Genomic DNA, 16163 nt, shown 5'->3' on the forward strand with positions numbered 1-16163 from the left:
TTCAAAGAACCTATTGCAATAAAACGGCAATTTCATACTTTAACCCCTAATACTTAAAGATATTGTCTGAAGAATGTGCTCAACTCATGTTTCAGGGTGACGGGCGCAGTGGCAGTGCCCCTTAGATCTTTGCGATTTAAAGCTCTGAGTGGCATTGCAATTGTTGGATACGCGTGTAGCTTACCATCAGGCGCACGACTTGTTCGTCCCGTTACTTGATATTATAAAAAAAATTATTTTTTAACAATAAAATATCTATTTTTGCACGTAATTTTACATGGAGATATTTATCTTGAAGTACTGCAGAGAACTTGCTAAATTTTGATATTTTAACTCAAACTCTATAGAAATTAAATTTACATTTATCCGAATTGAAAATTGCCCAGCCGTTTAATGACACGCTGCGCTGCCCCGTCAGTAACACCCGGAACACAGTACCTAATGCTGTCACTGCTTGGCAACAGAAATAGGTAAGGTGGCAGTACTTCCCTGGACGATTTCTTTCACACTTGTGAAGCAGTAGAGTACTTAGCTCTACTGCTATCTAGTTTTAATTTTAATATAAGAAATGTGAATTCAATAGAATTCTAATAACAATAAACAGGATTTTATTCATATTCTTGTCCACAAAGTCATAAGTTCATTTCTTGTCCACAAAGTCATAAGTTCATTTAAGAGGGCAATGTATGTATGCGCCCCAATTAAAAATGTCCCGGACATCTATGAATAATGGAGATGAAACTATAGGCACGTGGAGTTCCTTATCTTTGTCTTAGAGTGATGGGCGCTGTGGTAGCACTCCTCAGGTATTTTCGATTTGAAGTTTTTTATCACTGCAACTGTTATAAATATGCACACGGCTTACAACCAGGCGCACAACTTGTTCCTTCCTGTCACTTGACATCATAATAAAAATTAAAACACTTCACGCCCTTCGCCCATAGGTGTAGGCAGAGGCCATAGCATTCCTAGATAAGATACTGGCACATATCTTTCGCCTCATCAACACGTAATAATAAAATATGAAATGGTATTAATAGTTATTTGTTATGCAATGCTGCAAGGTTGTTGTTTGACGCGAGAGCTTGTATTGAAACCTGGGCAAGGGAAGAAAGCTAAGATTGAACCACGAGTGAAGCAAGTGGTTCAAAAATGTAATCCTGAGTTTAGCGACGGTTTCAAGACCCGAGACGCTAAACAGCTTTTGCTGCCGAGGAAAATGGTAGATGAATACAAACTAAATAAAAAAAAGACAAATAGTTGACAGCAATAACTAATTTCGTTATTGTTTAACTATTTGTCTAATTTAATGTCAACAATAATAAGAATAAAATATATTAACGGATTTGTACTACATAAATAATGTTCGACAAATCGTGTCAAAATCAAGTAATCAATTATTCCATAGGTAAAATTTTTACACTTGAAAACGTCATTATTTAAGCTACTGCTCGTTCACTACGCTGACCTCCCTGAGAAGAACGAGCAAGAAACTCTAGGGATTGCTCGTTTCAAATCAACTTAAATGCTATAGTATACATTTTGTATCATATTTGTGTGGAATCTAGACTCACGTTGTCTTTCCATACATCTTTATCTAAGACATACTCTGCAATTTTGTAATATGACTTTTCAATTAAATTACTTTTAATGTAAGTTTTAAACTTAGGAAATGGTAATCTTAATAAATGCTCCGGAATCTTATTGTAAAAACTTATACGTAGTTGAACGTGTCATTATGTTTTTCTTTATCGAAAGAAAAGTTAGGTGCACCACAGTGTCCATAGTCCATCGTCAAGTTCGAATTTCTAAACCTAACGCTTTTGCGCGCAGATTTCTAATAAGAAAGAAAGCCTTCCGAGCTCCGATTACATTGTAATCTGAGCTTCCGAGTTAGTGAGGTGAAAATATAATTCCTTATTCGTTACGTGGTTTGGAGTATTTCATTTCTAACAAATAAATATAAATATAATGAGCTATATATATAAGGATAAAAGCGTTTATTTTTAGCTTCAATGCTGTAGGAGAAGGTACTGAAGCAACGGTGTTGCCCTTGCTGACGGGACACACAGAGTGGGACTTTGCTGACAGCAGGAAATCATTTGGCAAAAGGGAATTTCATACCACCGATCTTATTTTTGACAAAGTGAAGGAGGATGGGTGAGTAGAAATTATTTTACTTTAAATCAAAAAGTTTTTATTGAAGTACAATCGGTATAACAAATAAAACAGATGTTGAGACCATCCTATTAAGTAATTGAATATTTGTGTCAGGAGGTCTCGCTTTCCTTAACTAAAACATGTTTTAGTAAAAACGGCAAACAATAAAACAATAGATTTTTAATTATTTTTTTCCTTACGTCTAAAAGAGTGTGTGCGTGCGTGCGTGCGTGCGTGCGTGCGTGCGTGCTTGCGTGCGTGCGTGCGTGAGGGCGTGCGTGCGTGCGTGCGTGCGTGCGTGCGTGTGTGCGTGCGTGTGTGAATCGTATCATAACCATGTTCTGATTCTAATAATATTTTCTTTGTAGTTATATTGTAATTCTAATATTATTTCTACTGGGTTATAATCTAATATTAATCTTGTTATTATTTTATTTATTTTTGTAATTGTTATCATTGTCATAATGTTCTGTCCTATTCCAAAGCAGGATTATAAGATTGTAAGTATACTCCCGTATCGTTGTAATTTATAGTTACTAGCCATGTTTTTATTTTCTCTTTACATTTACGGGAATTAGGTGATATATTTCTAATTTTTTATTCAATTTGTTGTAAATATACGCAGATTGTAATGTGTATTGTCTTTGGGCAAATTTCATTTTTGTTTGTGGTATTTCCACAACTCTGTCTTTCCTTCTCCTAGTCATTACTTCAGGGGTAAAAGGCAAAGACTTGTGAAGTCGAATAACTGTTGACATTACATACAGCTTTCTGACAGTTAGAAGATCACAGAATTTGTAAATTTCGTCTGTGGGAATCTAAAAGGTTTGAAATACATTATTTTCAGCAAACACCGCTGACTTCTTTCAATTTCTAGATTTTTTTTATTTACAATTTTTTTTTATTTGCACCGCCCCAAACAGTAATACAATATCCCATTACCGATTGAGCGAAGGCGATTTATATTTGATTAATTAACTCTTTGCTGGTAAAATGTCTTAATTTCCTTAATATCCACGTTAATATCACACATAAATTCCACCTGAAAATGCCAACTCAAACGCCAATCCAAGACAACACCTAAATACATGGTAGATATCACTCTATTAATAGCAGGACATTCACAATTACTATGGTCGGTATTTTACCACATCGGTGAATTTTCAGAAGGAAATCATTATTTGGTTGGGTCCTGCTATTGATGGTGAAACATATGTAGCTTGATTTTGCGGTGTTCAATGTGAGCAGATTATATTGGAGCCAAGTTGCTAGTTTTGTAAGTGCAGATTCGGCATCTCTAAAAACTGTACTCCACGTTGAGCTCGCAAACATGATTGCAGTATCGTCAGCATATGAGAAAATGCGGCCAACTTCTATATGTAAATTTGTTAAATCGTTAATGTATATTAAGAACAATGTAGGGCCCAGAACGCTACCTTGAGGGACACCAAAAGAGATCCTTGAGTCTTTGCTAATGTAACTGTCAATTTTTACTCTCTGTCTTCGGTCACACAAGTAATCCTTCAGTAAGTTCAATGGAACATCTCTTATACCAATTGATTCTTGCTTTTGTACAAGAATGGGATGCGAAACGGTAACAAAGGCCTTTCTGAGATTAAGAAAAGCGGTCAAACATTTTCTTCCCTTATCTAGTTCTTCAGTTATGGACGATGTTAAAGCGGATACCGCAACCTCTGTAGATTTTCCGCGTCTAAAACCGAACTGACAATGTGAAAGAATATTGTAGTCCTCTAGGTAAGAAATGAGTCGAGTGTTTATTGATTGTTCAATAATTTTTGATATGACAGGCAATACTGAAATAGGCCTGTAATTATTTACGTCACTTCTGCTCCCATTCTTGTACACCGGCGTGATTAAAGATTTTTTGAGGAATGCAGGAGAAGTACCCTTTTCGAAACACAGATATGGCAGGATATTGTCTGTAGGTGGCAGGTCTGCCCTCCTATGTAATAGTATTATTGCAATGAGTGCCAAGATTTATAATAAATTACCATCTGACATAAGGAACATTAAGGACATTGTAACATTTAAAAGAAATCTATTTGAATACCTTGTTAATGAAACATTTTACTTTATAAACGAATATTTCGGTAATAATTAAGTAATTTGACATTAAATAAAATTTAGTAATTAAGTAAATAAATAATAATTAAGTAAAATAACTATGTTCATCATCCACTTATGTAGTTCGTATGCCTGAAGGTGCAACATAGAGAGTCGCTATAACTTATTTAATACCATGTATTTCAATGTACTGTATCCTATGTTGACGAATAAATGCATTTGATTTGATTTGAATAGTGTTGTAACTTAAAATATGTGAACTTTAATATTATATCATTACTGAACGTAATACTTGATTCTCTACACTTCAAAAAAACCGTCGTTAGAATATTGTAAGAAACAATCAAAAGACATCTACTTAACTCAAAATGAGACACACTTTATGTGAGCTAGTTCAGACCAAAATAATCCTTATTCAAAAACACGAAATTATTTTTTCCATTTTATTGTTAAATATATTTGAGAAATTGTTTAAGTGTCTATAATAAACTATAACATATAAATTTTCATGATTTTTTTGGGGGAAGTGAGTAATTCGTTTTTCATCGATTCTGAGAAAGTCCCCTTTTTGAGTTAATACACTATTGTATTAACAATACGGTATGTCACACTGAATAGAGATATAAATTTGGGCTTTGTCAATTTCGTTTACGGTAGTATGTGTACTATCCATTATATGGTACAATTTTATTACAGTTGGCAGTAACTAATAATTCGTAATAGTATTGATTAAAAATTAAACCAGATATCATAGTGAGTTGTATATAATGGTATGTTGTGCGTGAGTGTGATATATAAACGAAAGGCGCGCACTTATGTGTGTGGTAAGATGTTTGTGTCTTTGTGTTTGTAGAGTATGTAGTAAAAAACCAAAAATTAAGAATATAATAAAAAACAGTAAAATATAAATAAAGAAATAAAAAAGATTTAGGTTAATTTTCAGAACTAAAACTAGTCATATTCCAGTTATAAGGTGCCGAATTTGGGATTCACTATTAATTAATATAATTCTCGAGTTCTCCGCTTTTCTTACGTATACTTTTCCATATGCGGTCCAGCAAAACTTATACAAGTGAGATTTAACCAGGACACGTGAGAGGAAGGAAAGCTTTGCGGCCTTTGCTGTTAACTGCTCGGTGACAAATATTGGAGTGTCTTCTCCGAGACGAAGTCCTAAATGTTTAGCACACAATTTGGACTTTGTTTGGTATTAAATACTTTACACATCCTTAGAAAGTCATTTTTTAGTATTGTAGAGTTTGTTCCCACAATTATAGGCGTATTCTAGATGTTTTCTTTTTCCCACGAATTCTATAGATGTCTTTAATATCCGTTATATTAGATAGGGTTAGGACCATGTTAATAAGGCTGTCTTTTGCTTCGCTATTTTTCCTGGGAACATTTTTCATTTCTATGTTTGCCTTACGTCCATCTTTCTGCATGTCCTCAATCCTATCTTCCAGCATAGTTATATATTTTCGGTCTTCCTGTATCTGTCCTTCTAGTTTCTTAATCTTCTCTTGAAATTCCTTATTTTGTGCAGACAAGAAGGCTACTGAATTTTCGATATTTTGATTTGTTTTTTGTATTTCCTTCAGGGTATTAGCATTTTTTTGAAACTCATGGTTCTGAGATATCATTAGAGTAGAGAACATATTTTTCATTTGTTCTTTTAAACTCACAGTGTAACCCTCATCCCTTCTTCTCTTTTTTCATGTAACAATGAAGTTAGTTGGGGTTGCTTGCATCGCTGGCAATTCTGACTCCGATAGTGACCTATCCATTTGTACTAGGAGATTAATAGGTTTAACAAAAAATGGCTCACAAAGTAGTAGGTCCCAAACACACGGAAGCGCAGGTTTCAAAATAGCGCAGGAAGCAGGCGGTCACAAAGCACGGAATCGCACCAATTATAAGTCAGTGAGCGTGTCAAAATCCAAAATGGCGTATTGGCGCGAGCGCAGGTTGGATAAATTAGGGTATGATGTCACTCTGACGTACAATGTAGGAGGCACGAAGTACTAGGGTGTCAGATTATGAAGAGATTTGACATTTCATGCTCAGCGGCCCGAAGTGGATCTTGGTCTCCGACATCACAGGACGCAATTTCTGTCGGTCTTGTGCCAATTCCGACCTTTCGGACACATTCAGCTCCTTTAGGTCTTTGTCGATTCTATCCTTCCAGCGATATCTTGGACGGGCCTTTTCGCAGCTCCATCCTCCTCATTCTTTCCATATGTCAGCGAAGTCGGGCAAATTTTATTTCCCCGATTATGTTTGACTCAGACACTAGTACTTCTATTGAACTATTGATCTCTCTATTGAATCTAAAAAAATGTATATATGTATATTATATATATATACATAAATGTATATTATATATAAAAATATATTTTTTATCTTAATATTTATTATATTGATAGTGCAATTAAAAAAGCGACATCCCTTGTCAGCCACTGGTGAAGAAAAAACTTTCATAGTTTTCTCTCCACAGATTGGCCTCAAAAGCCTCGCATTACTTTTAGAACCGCTGTTGCCAAAACTCGCACATTCATAATTTAAAAAGAAGTAGCAAATTCTGGACTGTTAATATAATTTAAACTTTACCCTGTTGGTATATCTTTTAAAGGGTAGTACCTATTATTACAAGTGACGACGTTTTGATATTATATTGATATTTCAATCAATTTGCTGCCATCTAGCGGTTGATAGCTGAACGACAGTGAATCCTAGATGTTTACTTAGTTCTCCAAAAAAAGCGATCAAGCGAACAACGAGTACTAAATGGTGTGCGCGCGAAAGGCAGCCGGGAATGGACGTCCGTACTTCGTGTTCGTGTTTCTTTACAAATAATCTTTTTATGTTTATTTACGTTAGATTTATTTCCAGTTACCGCACGGCATATTTCGAAGACCGACCGGACATTGGCACGTTTCAATTTCGCTTCAATGGTTTCGCCAAGAGCCCAGCTGACCATTACTTATATGATTTTTATAAAGTGTTAAACCGCCTGAGAAATCTGGAAATTGGAGACGATGCTTTTCACTGCATTGGCGACACTCCACAATACGAATTTATGATGAATATTACTGAACAGGTGACTTATTCTATTAATAATATTCTAGGAGCTTCGGGTCGCCAATTTAGAGGCTCTTCCTTGGTAGTTCAGCTGCAGGTGCCTATTTTGCAGTGAAACTCTGATGATGAGAGTTGGAACCAGAAACAGAATGCATTTATTGTTTTGTGATCGTCTCAAGCCCGCGTCAGCGGGTTTGAGGGGGCCGTTCGAGGCGTCGACTTCTTTCGGCGGGGTCGATCGCCGCTCGTGGAGACGAGCGGGTCATGGGGTTGGGTGCAATCCTCAGTAAGGTGTGCTGCTTCAGATGGGAGTCCCTGCCGGTGGGCGGGCAGGTTTCTCAACCATCTTCAGCAGCTGATGTATAGTCCGGTGGGCCTTCCTCGAGCCCAAGTAGCTCCCTTTGAAGCGGTTTCATGTCTAGGTGTTGGGCTCGATGTGGTACTGTCCAGCGCGTCGAAACATGGTCTTGGCCAAGCGATTCACGAAGCTGTCGTGACTCTCCATGTTCAAGTCCCGTTGAATGACGTTATTCCTTACGTATCGTGGGGCGTCTATGATATACCACAAGGTCAGCGACTGTTGTGCTCTGAGTCGCTGCCTATTGCACTCTCTTACCAGCGCATACCGTGCTGGGGCTGCATATGTTAGCAGTGCATTTATTGGCAAACGTCGCTATACTTACACTAATCTAAAAGAGCTTAATAGTATACTCTCTTAGTGTTCCATACACAATCGACCAATCAAAGGGCCTGCATTATTTGCAAGAGCGAGACAGACGCATTGCTATCTCGCTAATATAAAGATACGCAACCTGTGGACTTGCCGAACAAAATGACCGTCGCGACCAGCAGACGTCAGGTATGAAGTTGCAATATTAAATATTGACAACAACTTAACACAAGCTTTCATAAGTTCTCACTGTACCCCGGGTGGGGTAGTGACAAGGGTGTTATCTGCGTAGCAGATCACCTTCGTCCAGGAAAGGAGCGGACCGCGAACGTCAAACTCAACGTTCCACAGTATACGGCCAAGTACAGACCCCTGTGGAACACCGCACCGACACGCTCCTGGTATAGCCTCCTGTCCTTTCCTTCCCATATGACCACCTTGTTCTGGAGGTACGTCTTCAACAGCTTCCCAGGATCAGGAGGCACTATATGGTACCGGAGCGCTACTGTCAGTGTCTCGAAAGGGAGGCTGCTGAAGGCATTTCTGACATTGAGGGAGATAGCCATAACCACCTCCCCGCAACACAAAGTTACACATATGCCATGATTTTTTTGAATTATTTAACTGCCTCCGTGGTCGAACGGTTACCATGCCGGAATGCCACGCAGAGGTCCCAGGTTGGATTCGCGGGTCGGGAGAAATATTAGTATGGCCTACATTTATTTCTCTCGTGACTTTGGGTGTAATTTGTGGTCGTCTATGTGTATGTCCATGGCATCCGCGACACAGGGTGTGTCGCGGACAACATTCAACATAGCCCCTAGGTTGAGTGTGTGTGTTATTATTATTATTATAATTACCCATTTGTCAAATTCCACTTACGTCTTTGCAGTTCTTCCAACTGGATCGAAAGAAATTTTGCTTCACGTTCATCCGGAGTACAAGTCACGATGATTTCAACAAAATCACCAGCGCTGACAAAGAGTTCGTTCGTTTTCTGCGGCATTTTAGAACCAGTGGTCATCTCACGAACACACTGTTATTGGTTATGGGTGATCATGGAGTCAAGTGAGCGCAAAAAGACAAGTAGTGCAACTCCTTATAAACGCGCGACGTATAACCATGCACACATTGGTATAATCTCACGCGGCACTCGAGTTATACTGCGCGGGTCGCGTCACACACGCGCCTAAATAATGGAATTGAAGCGTTCGCTCGATATTTAAAGAATAACATCAAATAGTAGACGTATTTACGAGTATTGTTATCTCTATGGTCGTTTGAACTAGAGCGTCTCAAATTTAGAATTGTTCAGTATTTCATTTATATTTCATAATCATATTCTTGTAATCGAGACACTAATGCGATGTTGATATAGAAATATCAACATGTCATTGTAGCTATTGCATTTGACAAAGTTTATACGTTATTTTTTTCAAATTGAGTTATTCGCAGTATTCTCGTGGAACGTGTAGATATATCTAAAATATAAATGTGAGAACCCTATGTGTAGGCATTGACGCACCGAACTGGTAGGGGTTGGATTACTTATCTTATACTGTATTCTATCTGTATACTTCGACATTGTTATTTAACGGTTGCCAAGCTGGTCTGCTTCGCAGATAATGTACTTTGTAGTTATCTATATGTGTGGCACATGGCACCCACGACACACGGTAGTGTTGACTCATGAAAAAGTTTACATTTTCAAAAAAAATATTTTCCGGATATTTTTCCTATACTTTTCCACATTCGACGATGACAACTGGCAAAAATTGACGTTACTGAATGAAAACGATGGAGCAATTATAAAAGTTTTTTTCGCAGTTGTCCAATCATATTATTTTATTTTTATTTTATTTTGTGATTCACGTTAAATAAAACTTCACACGATATTTGTAAACGAAGAACATAGTATGAGCCTTCGAATGTATTTTACAATTTTTAGAAAATTACCCAACAGGGCTTACCTAGTGCGGGTTTATAAGTGTGGGCGTTATCATTATTATTATTAGTTATTACAAACGTCAAACCTCATCTGCTAATTGCAAACATGGCAAACCGTTTTAGAACAAAACACCTTAATTCTTAAAAAAAACCTTCCCTTAAATCTGTGGCTTGGTAAAAGAAGTGCGTCAGAAGTGTGTAAAGTAATCGGGTGTTAGCATTGACTTACAAATAAATGGACGACGGGTCTAATACAAAAACCACGAAAAAAATGTCCCAAGACAACCTATTTAAACGTAGTGACATGTAAAAGAATATGAAAAAGCTAAAACGTTGAATTTAAATTGTAATGTCATCGCAGTACTGTCTAATTTTGCTTGCTTCCCTGTCAGTCGAACAAACGAAGACTAAAGCGTGAATGACGCTCTGTATACGATTTTAACGCCCTATAAGTTCGGACACTTTTTAGCGCGGACTCGACGTCCACATAATTGTAAGTTAATGGGTGTTAGGCATTTCTTGTACCAAGCCACAAAAATTTCATTAACCGATCCATACCTAATGTTAATTCCCAGCTATTCAGATGTCCATGTCACGAATCAAGCAAAACTAGAACACCGTCTACCATTAATGGCAATAGTATTACCGGAAAAATTATTAGCGAAAAGACCAGAAATAGAGTCGGCATTACAATCAAACGAAGACGTTCTTACAACCCCTTACGACATTTACGCGACCATATTGGACGCAATTGATATGAGGGAACATTGGAACCCATATAAAATCAAAGGTGCTCATCTCACTAGAGGATTGACTCTATTCGAACCTGTAAGTAACAATTATAATGTTGTATACAATCTCATCAAATTTGAACGGTACCACTACTGAGGTATATAGCTTGACACCAAAACTTTGGACCGTTCCTATTGCAAGCGGCATAGAGTTACATTTGAACCTTTGGTACCGTTAACTTGACGTGCTCTCGACCCTGTACCTCCTTTCCAACAAAAAAATAATCATCGAAATCGATTCATAAGTACCGTAACATGCATAAACAAAAACGCAGTCGGATTAATAACCTCCTTCTTTTTTGAAATCGGTTAAAAAGTAAAGTGAATACAGTAGGTAAAATTAATTATTTCTATTATAGATTCCTAGCACGAGATCGTGTAGCGAAGCAGGAGTAGAAGGTCAATGGTGCACGTGCCAAAACCGGACGCTGGAGCACCGGCCTTCTGTGCTGAGCAACCATATGAACACACTGACGGAGGCTTTGAGGTATCATCAGAAAATATTTTAAATTAATATCTTGGAATATATCACTCAAATTTTAAGTTATTTGTGTTAACCCACATCAGTTCTTTCGTGCCATCCTATAAAAGCGGCTCCAACTGAAAATCAGTGTTACAGCAGTCGAGCTGTGTGATTCCGCTTGTCTGGCGAATTCTCGCTCCGGGACGATAGAAAAACCTCGTATCTGACACGCTCCCGGTCCCGGGCAGCACTATGCGTTTCGTTCAAACGTGAATTTAGGCGGGTAAAACTAATTTCACACCTTCTTTCTCTGTATTCATCATCATAAGAAAACTAGAGGAGTTATTTCAAAAAAAATCTCAATATATATTTGACCGAAGTTGTGATACCTGTAAAGGTATCGGCTGCGGTGAGAAGGTTATTCAAAAATCTCTCAGTAGATTTCACTAGTGGAGACAAATGCCGTAAGCCAGTACAAAGTAAGTAAAGTCTATAACAAAAATACATAGGAGAATTTCGACGGGTCGGTATCTGGGCACGTAGCTCGGTTGGTAAAGAGCAATGCTACGGTGCAACATGGGCATGGATTGAAGTCCCACTGGATCGACGCAATTTTTCTGTTTTCGATCTTTGTATTCATAAACATAACAAAACTAGTTTGTTATCCGCTCACGCGATACATGCAGCCGTAGACGCATACCACACCTAGAGGTGCCGGTGATGATTTTATACTGATTTATCGGATATCGAAGTTATAACAGGTAAAAGAACTAATATTAATTGCTATTTCGGTAACTACTCTAGCAAACCATAAAGTTTTTAATGCCTGGGTCTGTCATTTAAAAAAAATCCTTCAGGAATACGTCACGACAATCGTGTGTGTTATTGTTTGGGCTGGTGATGTTGGTGTTTATTTATTGAAAACATACCGTAAGTTGCGTTTTTTAAGTTTACCCTGAATATAAATGTGTATAAGCTATACTTTAAGGAGTAATTTCATGGTAAACATTAGAACCCCTCAAACGGAATATTATCATATTTACCCAAGTACACCAACAATTTCATTAGTGCTTTTGAAGTGCAGGATTTGCGGTGTATTAGTGCATTTTATTTGAGATGTGTTTGTTGGTAATACGGAGGGTATTTATTTAGCAATGCAGAATAATAATTTTTATTTATAAAAACTTGTATTTAAACTGAATGCTTTTCTAATTTGCGAAACCAAATAGCCGCCATTTTGCGGTGGGAGGAGCGCATCGCGTGAGCGGATAGCACGAAACATAAAATTGCTATATTATACGAACCTCTAGGTGTGATATACTTCCAGAGACGCATGAATCGCGTGAGCGGATAAGCTACTTTTCAATCCATGGGCCAAGTTAACCAGAGGGCTTTATTTGCCTAAAGTACCTTACATCGCATGTAACACCTTTTTCTGTAAAATATTTAAACTAATATCAGAGTCTGCAATAACATTTTCCAGAAATAAGGTTTGGTCGAAATTTCATAATCTCGAAAGTAATTTTCAGAGGAAAAAGATTTTTCTTTTAAACCTAACTTATCCTAACCTAACCAAACCTAATCGTGTCTCTGCGATAAACATTCAACATATCCTGAAAGAACAACTGTTTCGTTATAATTTGGTTTTCGGTGTAATGAAAATTCGAACAAACCTTATTTCGGACAAAACCAATTTTCGACTTTGTGATAGGTCACCATTTAAACCAATGCGCATTGTTTTAGGTCGAATCTGAGTGAGGAAACGCAAAGTACGAAGATACATTAGTTTGCTACAAGAAACACCTCGAATAAAATGTGCACGGAATTGGACCTAGTTGTTTTAGTGATCTATTGTCGTCTATTTTATTATTCTCGACGGTAATAACAAATATTGGAATCGTGTAATCACTCCCGGATCTACGACTTATTCGAACCGGGGCAGACAAATATTAATGGGTGGCATTTTTTGTGACCTTATTTGCACCCTTTATTACCTTCTGGCTAATAACTTTAAGTAACACTAGAGCTCCTTGTCAAACAGTTCGTCCAGGGATGTACTGCCGCCTTACCTATTTCTTCCGCCAAACAGTAACGTCAGCATTTCTCTGTTCCGGTTTTGCAGGGTAATGATGCTGGTGAAATTATAGGCACAAATAACTTGTCAACCAACCAATAATGATACCACGTAACGGGGCGAAGAAACCGCGTGACTTGTGGTAAGTGTGACTTTGATACGCCTGTCCAGCAGCTGCTGTGGCACTCAGAGCTTTACATCACAAAAAACACAAGAACAAGAAATAGATAAGGCAGTATTTCCCTGGACGAACTCTCACTAGAAGCTTTTCTGCTACTAAATTATATTTTGACTACCATCTCCTCGAGACAAGAGAGGTCGAGACCATTGGAATCCTTGTAGCGGTAAGTAGCATGTTTATCATTATGCCTCCGTGGCCGAACAGTTACCATGCTGGTCTGCCATGCCCGGGTTCGATTAATAGGCCGGAAGAAATATTAATATGGCCTACATTTATTTCTTTCGTGAGTTTGGGTGTCATTTGTGGTTGTCTATGTGTATATGTCCATGACACTCGCGATATAGGGTTTCAAACGATAACGGTTTTATTTCAAAGGTAAAATAAATTTGCACTTGTAAATGTCACTTTTAGGCTACTGCTCGTTCACTATGCTGGCTTCCCTGAGAAGAACTCTTCACAATACTTTCAAATAAACTTGAAGAACTTTTCAAATAAACTTGGTAGCAGTAGCAGTAGAGACGCTTGTGAAAGAGTTCGTCCAGGGAAGTACTGCCATCTTACCTATTTCTGCCGTGAAGCAGTAATGTCAGCATTACTGTTTTCCTGTTTTGAAGGGTAAGGGTGCAGGTGAAATTACAGGCACATGGGACTTGTCAACATATGTCTCAGGGTGACGGGCGCAGTGAAAATGCCCCTCAGATCTTTGCGATTTAAACCTCTGATTGGCACTGCGACTGTTATGAACAGGCGTGTAGCTTACCATCAGGCGCACGACTTGATATTATTTAAAAAAACTTAAATACACTTTGAATAAAATTTGAGTGGAATATAGAGCCATGTCGTCTTTGCATATATCTTTATCTAACACGTAGTTTTAATTTTGTAATATGACTTTTCAAATAAAATATCTTTGATGTAGTTTTTCAACTTAGGAAAAGACAATCTTAATATATGCTCCGGAATCTTACTGTAAAAACTTATACAGTTCCCTTGTAGAGTCGTTACGTTGGTTAAACGAAGTCGTGGTACCATGAGGTCGGACTTAGCTCTTAAAGTAAATATTTATATAATATAAATATTTGAGTAAATGTACTGTGGTGCCCACAGCCATGATACCAATTTCCTTAAACTTTTCCCTGAGAGAAACCCCAGAACGTAAATGATACACAGAAAGAATATAAATCGAGAAAAATTTGTGAATATTAACTTGGACATTATTTTAAAATTAATAATTAATTTCTAAGTCAACATTCACAAGTCGGTGACAATGAGGGGAAAACAGCGCTATTAAAACATGTCATCTGTATTGATCCAACGTGGCTGACTATGGCCTTTTCATGTACGTCCGTACGAAATGATCACGGTTTCCAATTAGCGTGGGTTTCCTTCAAGGATCACTTTTAGGGCCATTTTTGTTTTTAGTTTATGTTAATGACACACCTAGTCTTACGAAAGGTGTAGAACATGAGATAGTGTTGTTGGCTGGTAATATTTTCGCATTACGTAAAGTTAAAAGCACCGACGTTCCTACAAGAATGTGAACCATAGTATTTCGAAGGTAGTAGAATGGTTTGTAATTAACGACCTGCTCTTAATGTGGAACAAATCGTTTGAAATTTACATTATCTAATGTTAGACAGACGTTAGATAAAGTTGTATTTTTAAAAAGGTAAATGTAAAAAAACAGGTACAACAGCATAAAACACTCCCTACACTTTATTATTAAGGCACTTACCCCTAAATGGGGCGAGTAACTGAATTACAGATATAGGTACATGAAGGCTGTAGACTTATTTACACAGGATTTAGCTTATTTAATGATTGTAAGCGTAGTAAAGAACCAAAATTAGCGATTATTCGCGATGGAATTTGAAACAGCTCCGACTGTTGTGGCGGTCGAGCTGGGAGTGACCGTGGTACGAAAACAAAATGAGTAAGGAGGTCACACCGTCACACCTGTACACTGGCTGATCTGTGATCAGAACGTGAACTTACAAGGTTTCTGTGTGCGCACAGGTTATAGTGCCCTTCTTGTATACCCTAAGGGTCAGTGGGGAATGTCACTATAATCAAAATTAATGTAGAAAGATATGGGACTGTCCTGCAACAATTTGCTGTTAGGGCAACTTACAATCTGGACCTCTGAGAGAGAATTTTAAAGAAATTAACATTCTTATACCTGTGTCAATGATGACTACGTTTAGGAAACGTAGTCTACGTTGAAAATACCGAGTATATATTTGTGTATCCGATAGTTGAGAAGAATAGTGATATGTATCGAGTTATTAGGTTTTCGCGATTGTTATACATAGGAAATGAAACTATTTTTCCGGATTTAAATCGCCTATATTTGTTTTTTCAAACAAACCGACGTTTCGGGCCCTTTACAGGTCCCATGTTAACCGCAACCATGGAACCTGCAAAGGGAAAATAAAACATATCACTATTAGGAAATGAAACTATTTAAATCCGGAAAAATAGTTTCATTTCCTAATAATTATATGTTTTATTGTTGGGAAAAATAGTCATAGCCGTTACATTATTGCGAGGAGTAAAAATGAACTGGCTGACAGTTTTTTTAACAGTCGTCTTTACAAACTCATTGAGGTGCAATATATAACGCTTGTATAAATTATTTAAATTTCAAATAGATATATATTATTTCAGTTTAACGAGAGCGTGTTCGCGTGTTTTTCGTCATTGTGTTCGTTAAG

General features: G+C 37.5%; 1 protein-coding gene across 1 annotated transcript; it reads left to right on the forward strand.

The window, feature by feature from the left end:
* Window positions 1-780: 780 nt before the first annotated feature.
* Window positions 781-12993, forward strand: LOC113228752. The gene is made up of 7 exons (XM_026462117.1): window positions 781-806; window positions 2011-2160; window positions 7135-7342; window positions 8886-9061; window positions 10516-10768; window positions 11091-11218; window positions 12938-12993. Exons 1-7 carry the CDS (start codon window positions 781-783, stop codon window positions 12978-12980), a joined length of 984 nt encoding a protein of 327 aa, XP_026317902.1. The 3' UTR covers window positions 12981-12993.
* The last annotated feature ends 3170 nt before the right edge of the window (window positions 12994-16163 follow it).

Source organism: Hyposmocoma kahamanoa, unplaced genomic scaffold (genome assembly GCF_003589595.1).
Source record: "Hyposmocoma kahamanoa isolate Upper Pololo Valley unplaced genomic scaffold, ASM358959v1 240, whole genome shotgun sequence".
NCBI classification, from domain to species: Eukaryota; Metazoa; Arthropoda; class Insecta; order Lepidoptera; family Cosmopterigidae; genus Hyposmocoma; species Hyposmocoma kahamanoa.

What these genes read in the sequence shown, in the direction of transcription:
- LOC113228752 (XM_026462117.1), top strand. Translation starts at nt 781, where the DNA reads ATGGGCGCTGTGGTAGCACTCCTCAG. An exon ending in GCTGTGGTAGCACTCCTCAG is followed by an intron (nt 807 to 2,010) that starts GTATTTTCGATT and finishes GTTTATTTTTAG; the next exon opens with CTTCAATGCTGTAGGAGAAG. An exon ending in ATGGGTGATCATGGAGTCAA is followed by an intron (nt 9,062 to 10,515) that starts GTGAGCGCAAAA and finishes GTTAATTCCCAG; the next exon opens with CTATTCAGATGTCCATGTCA.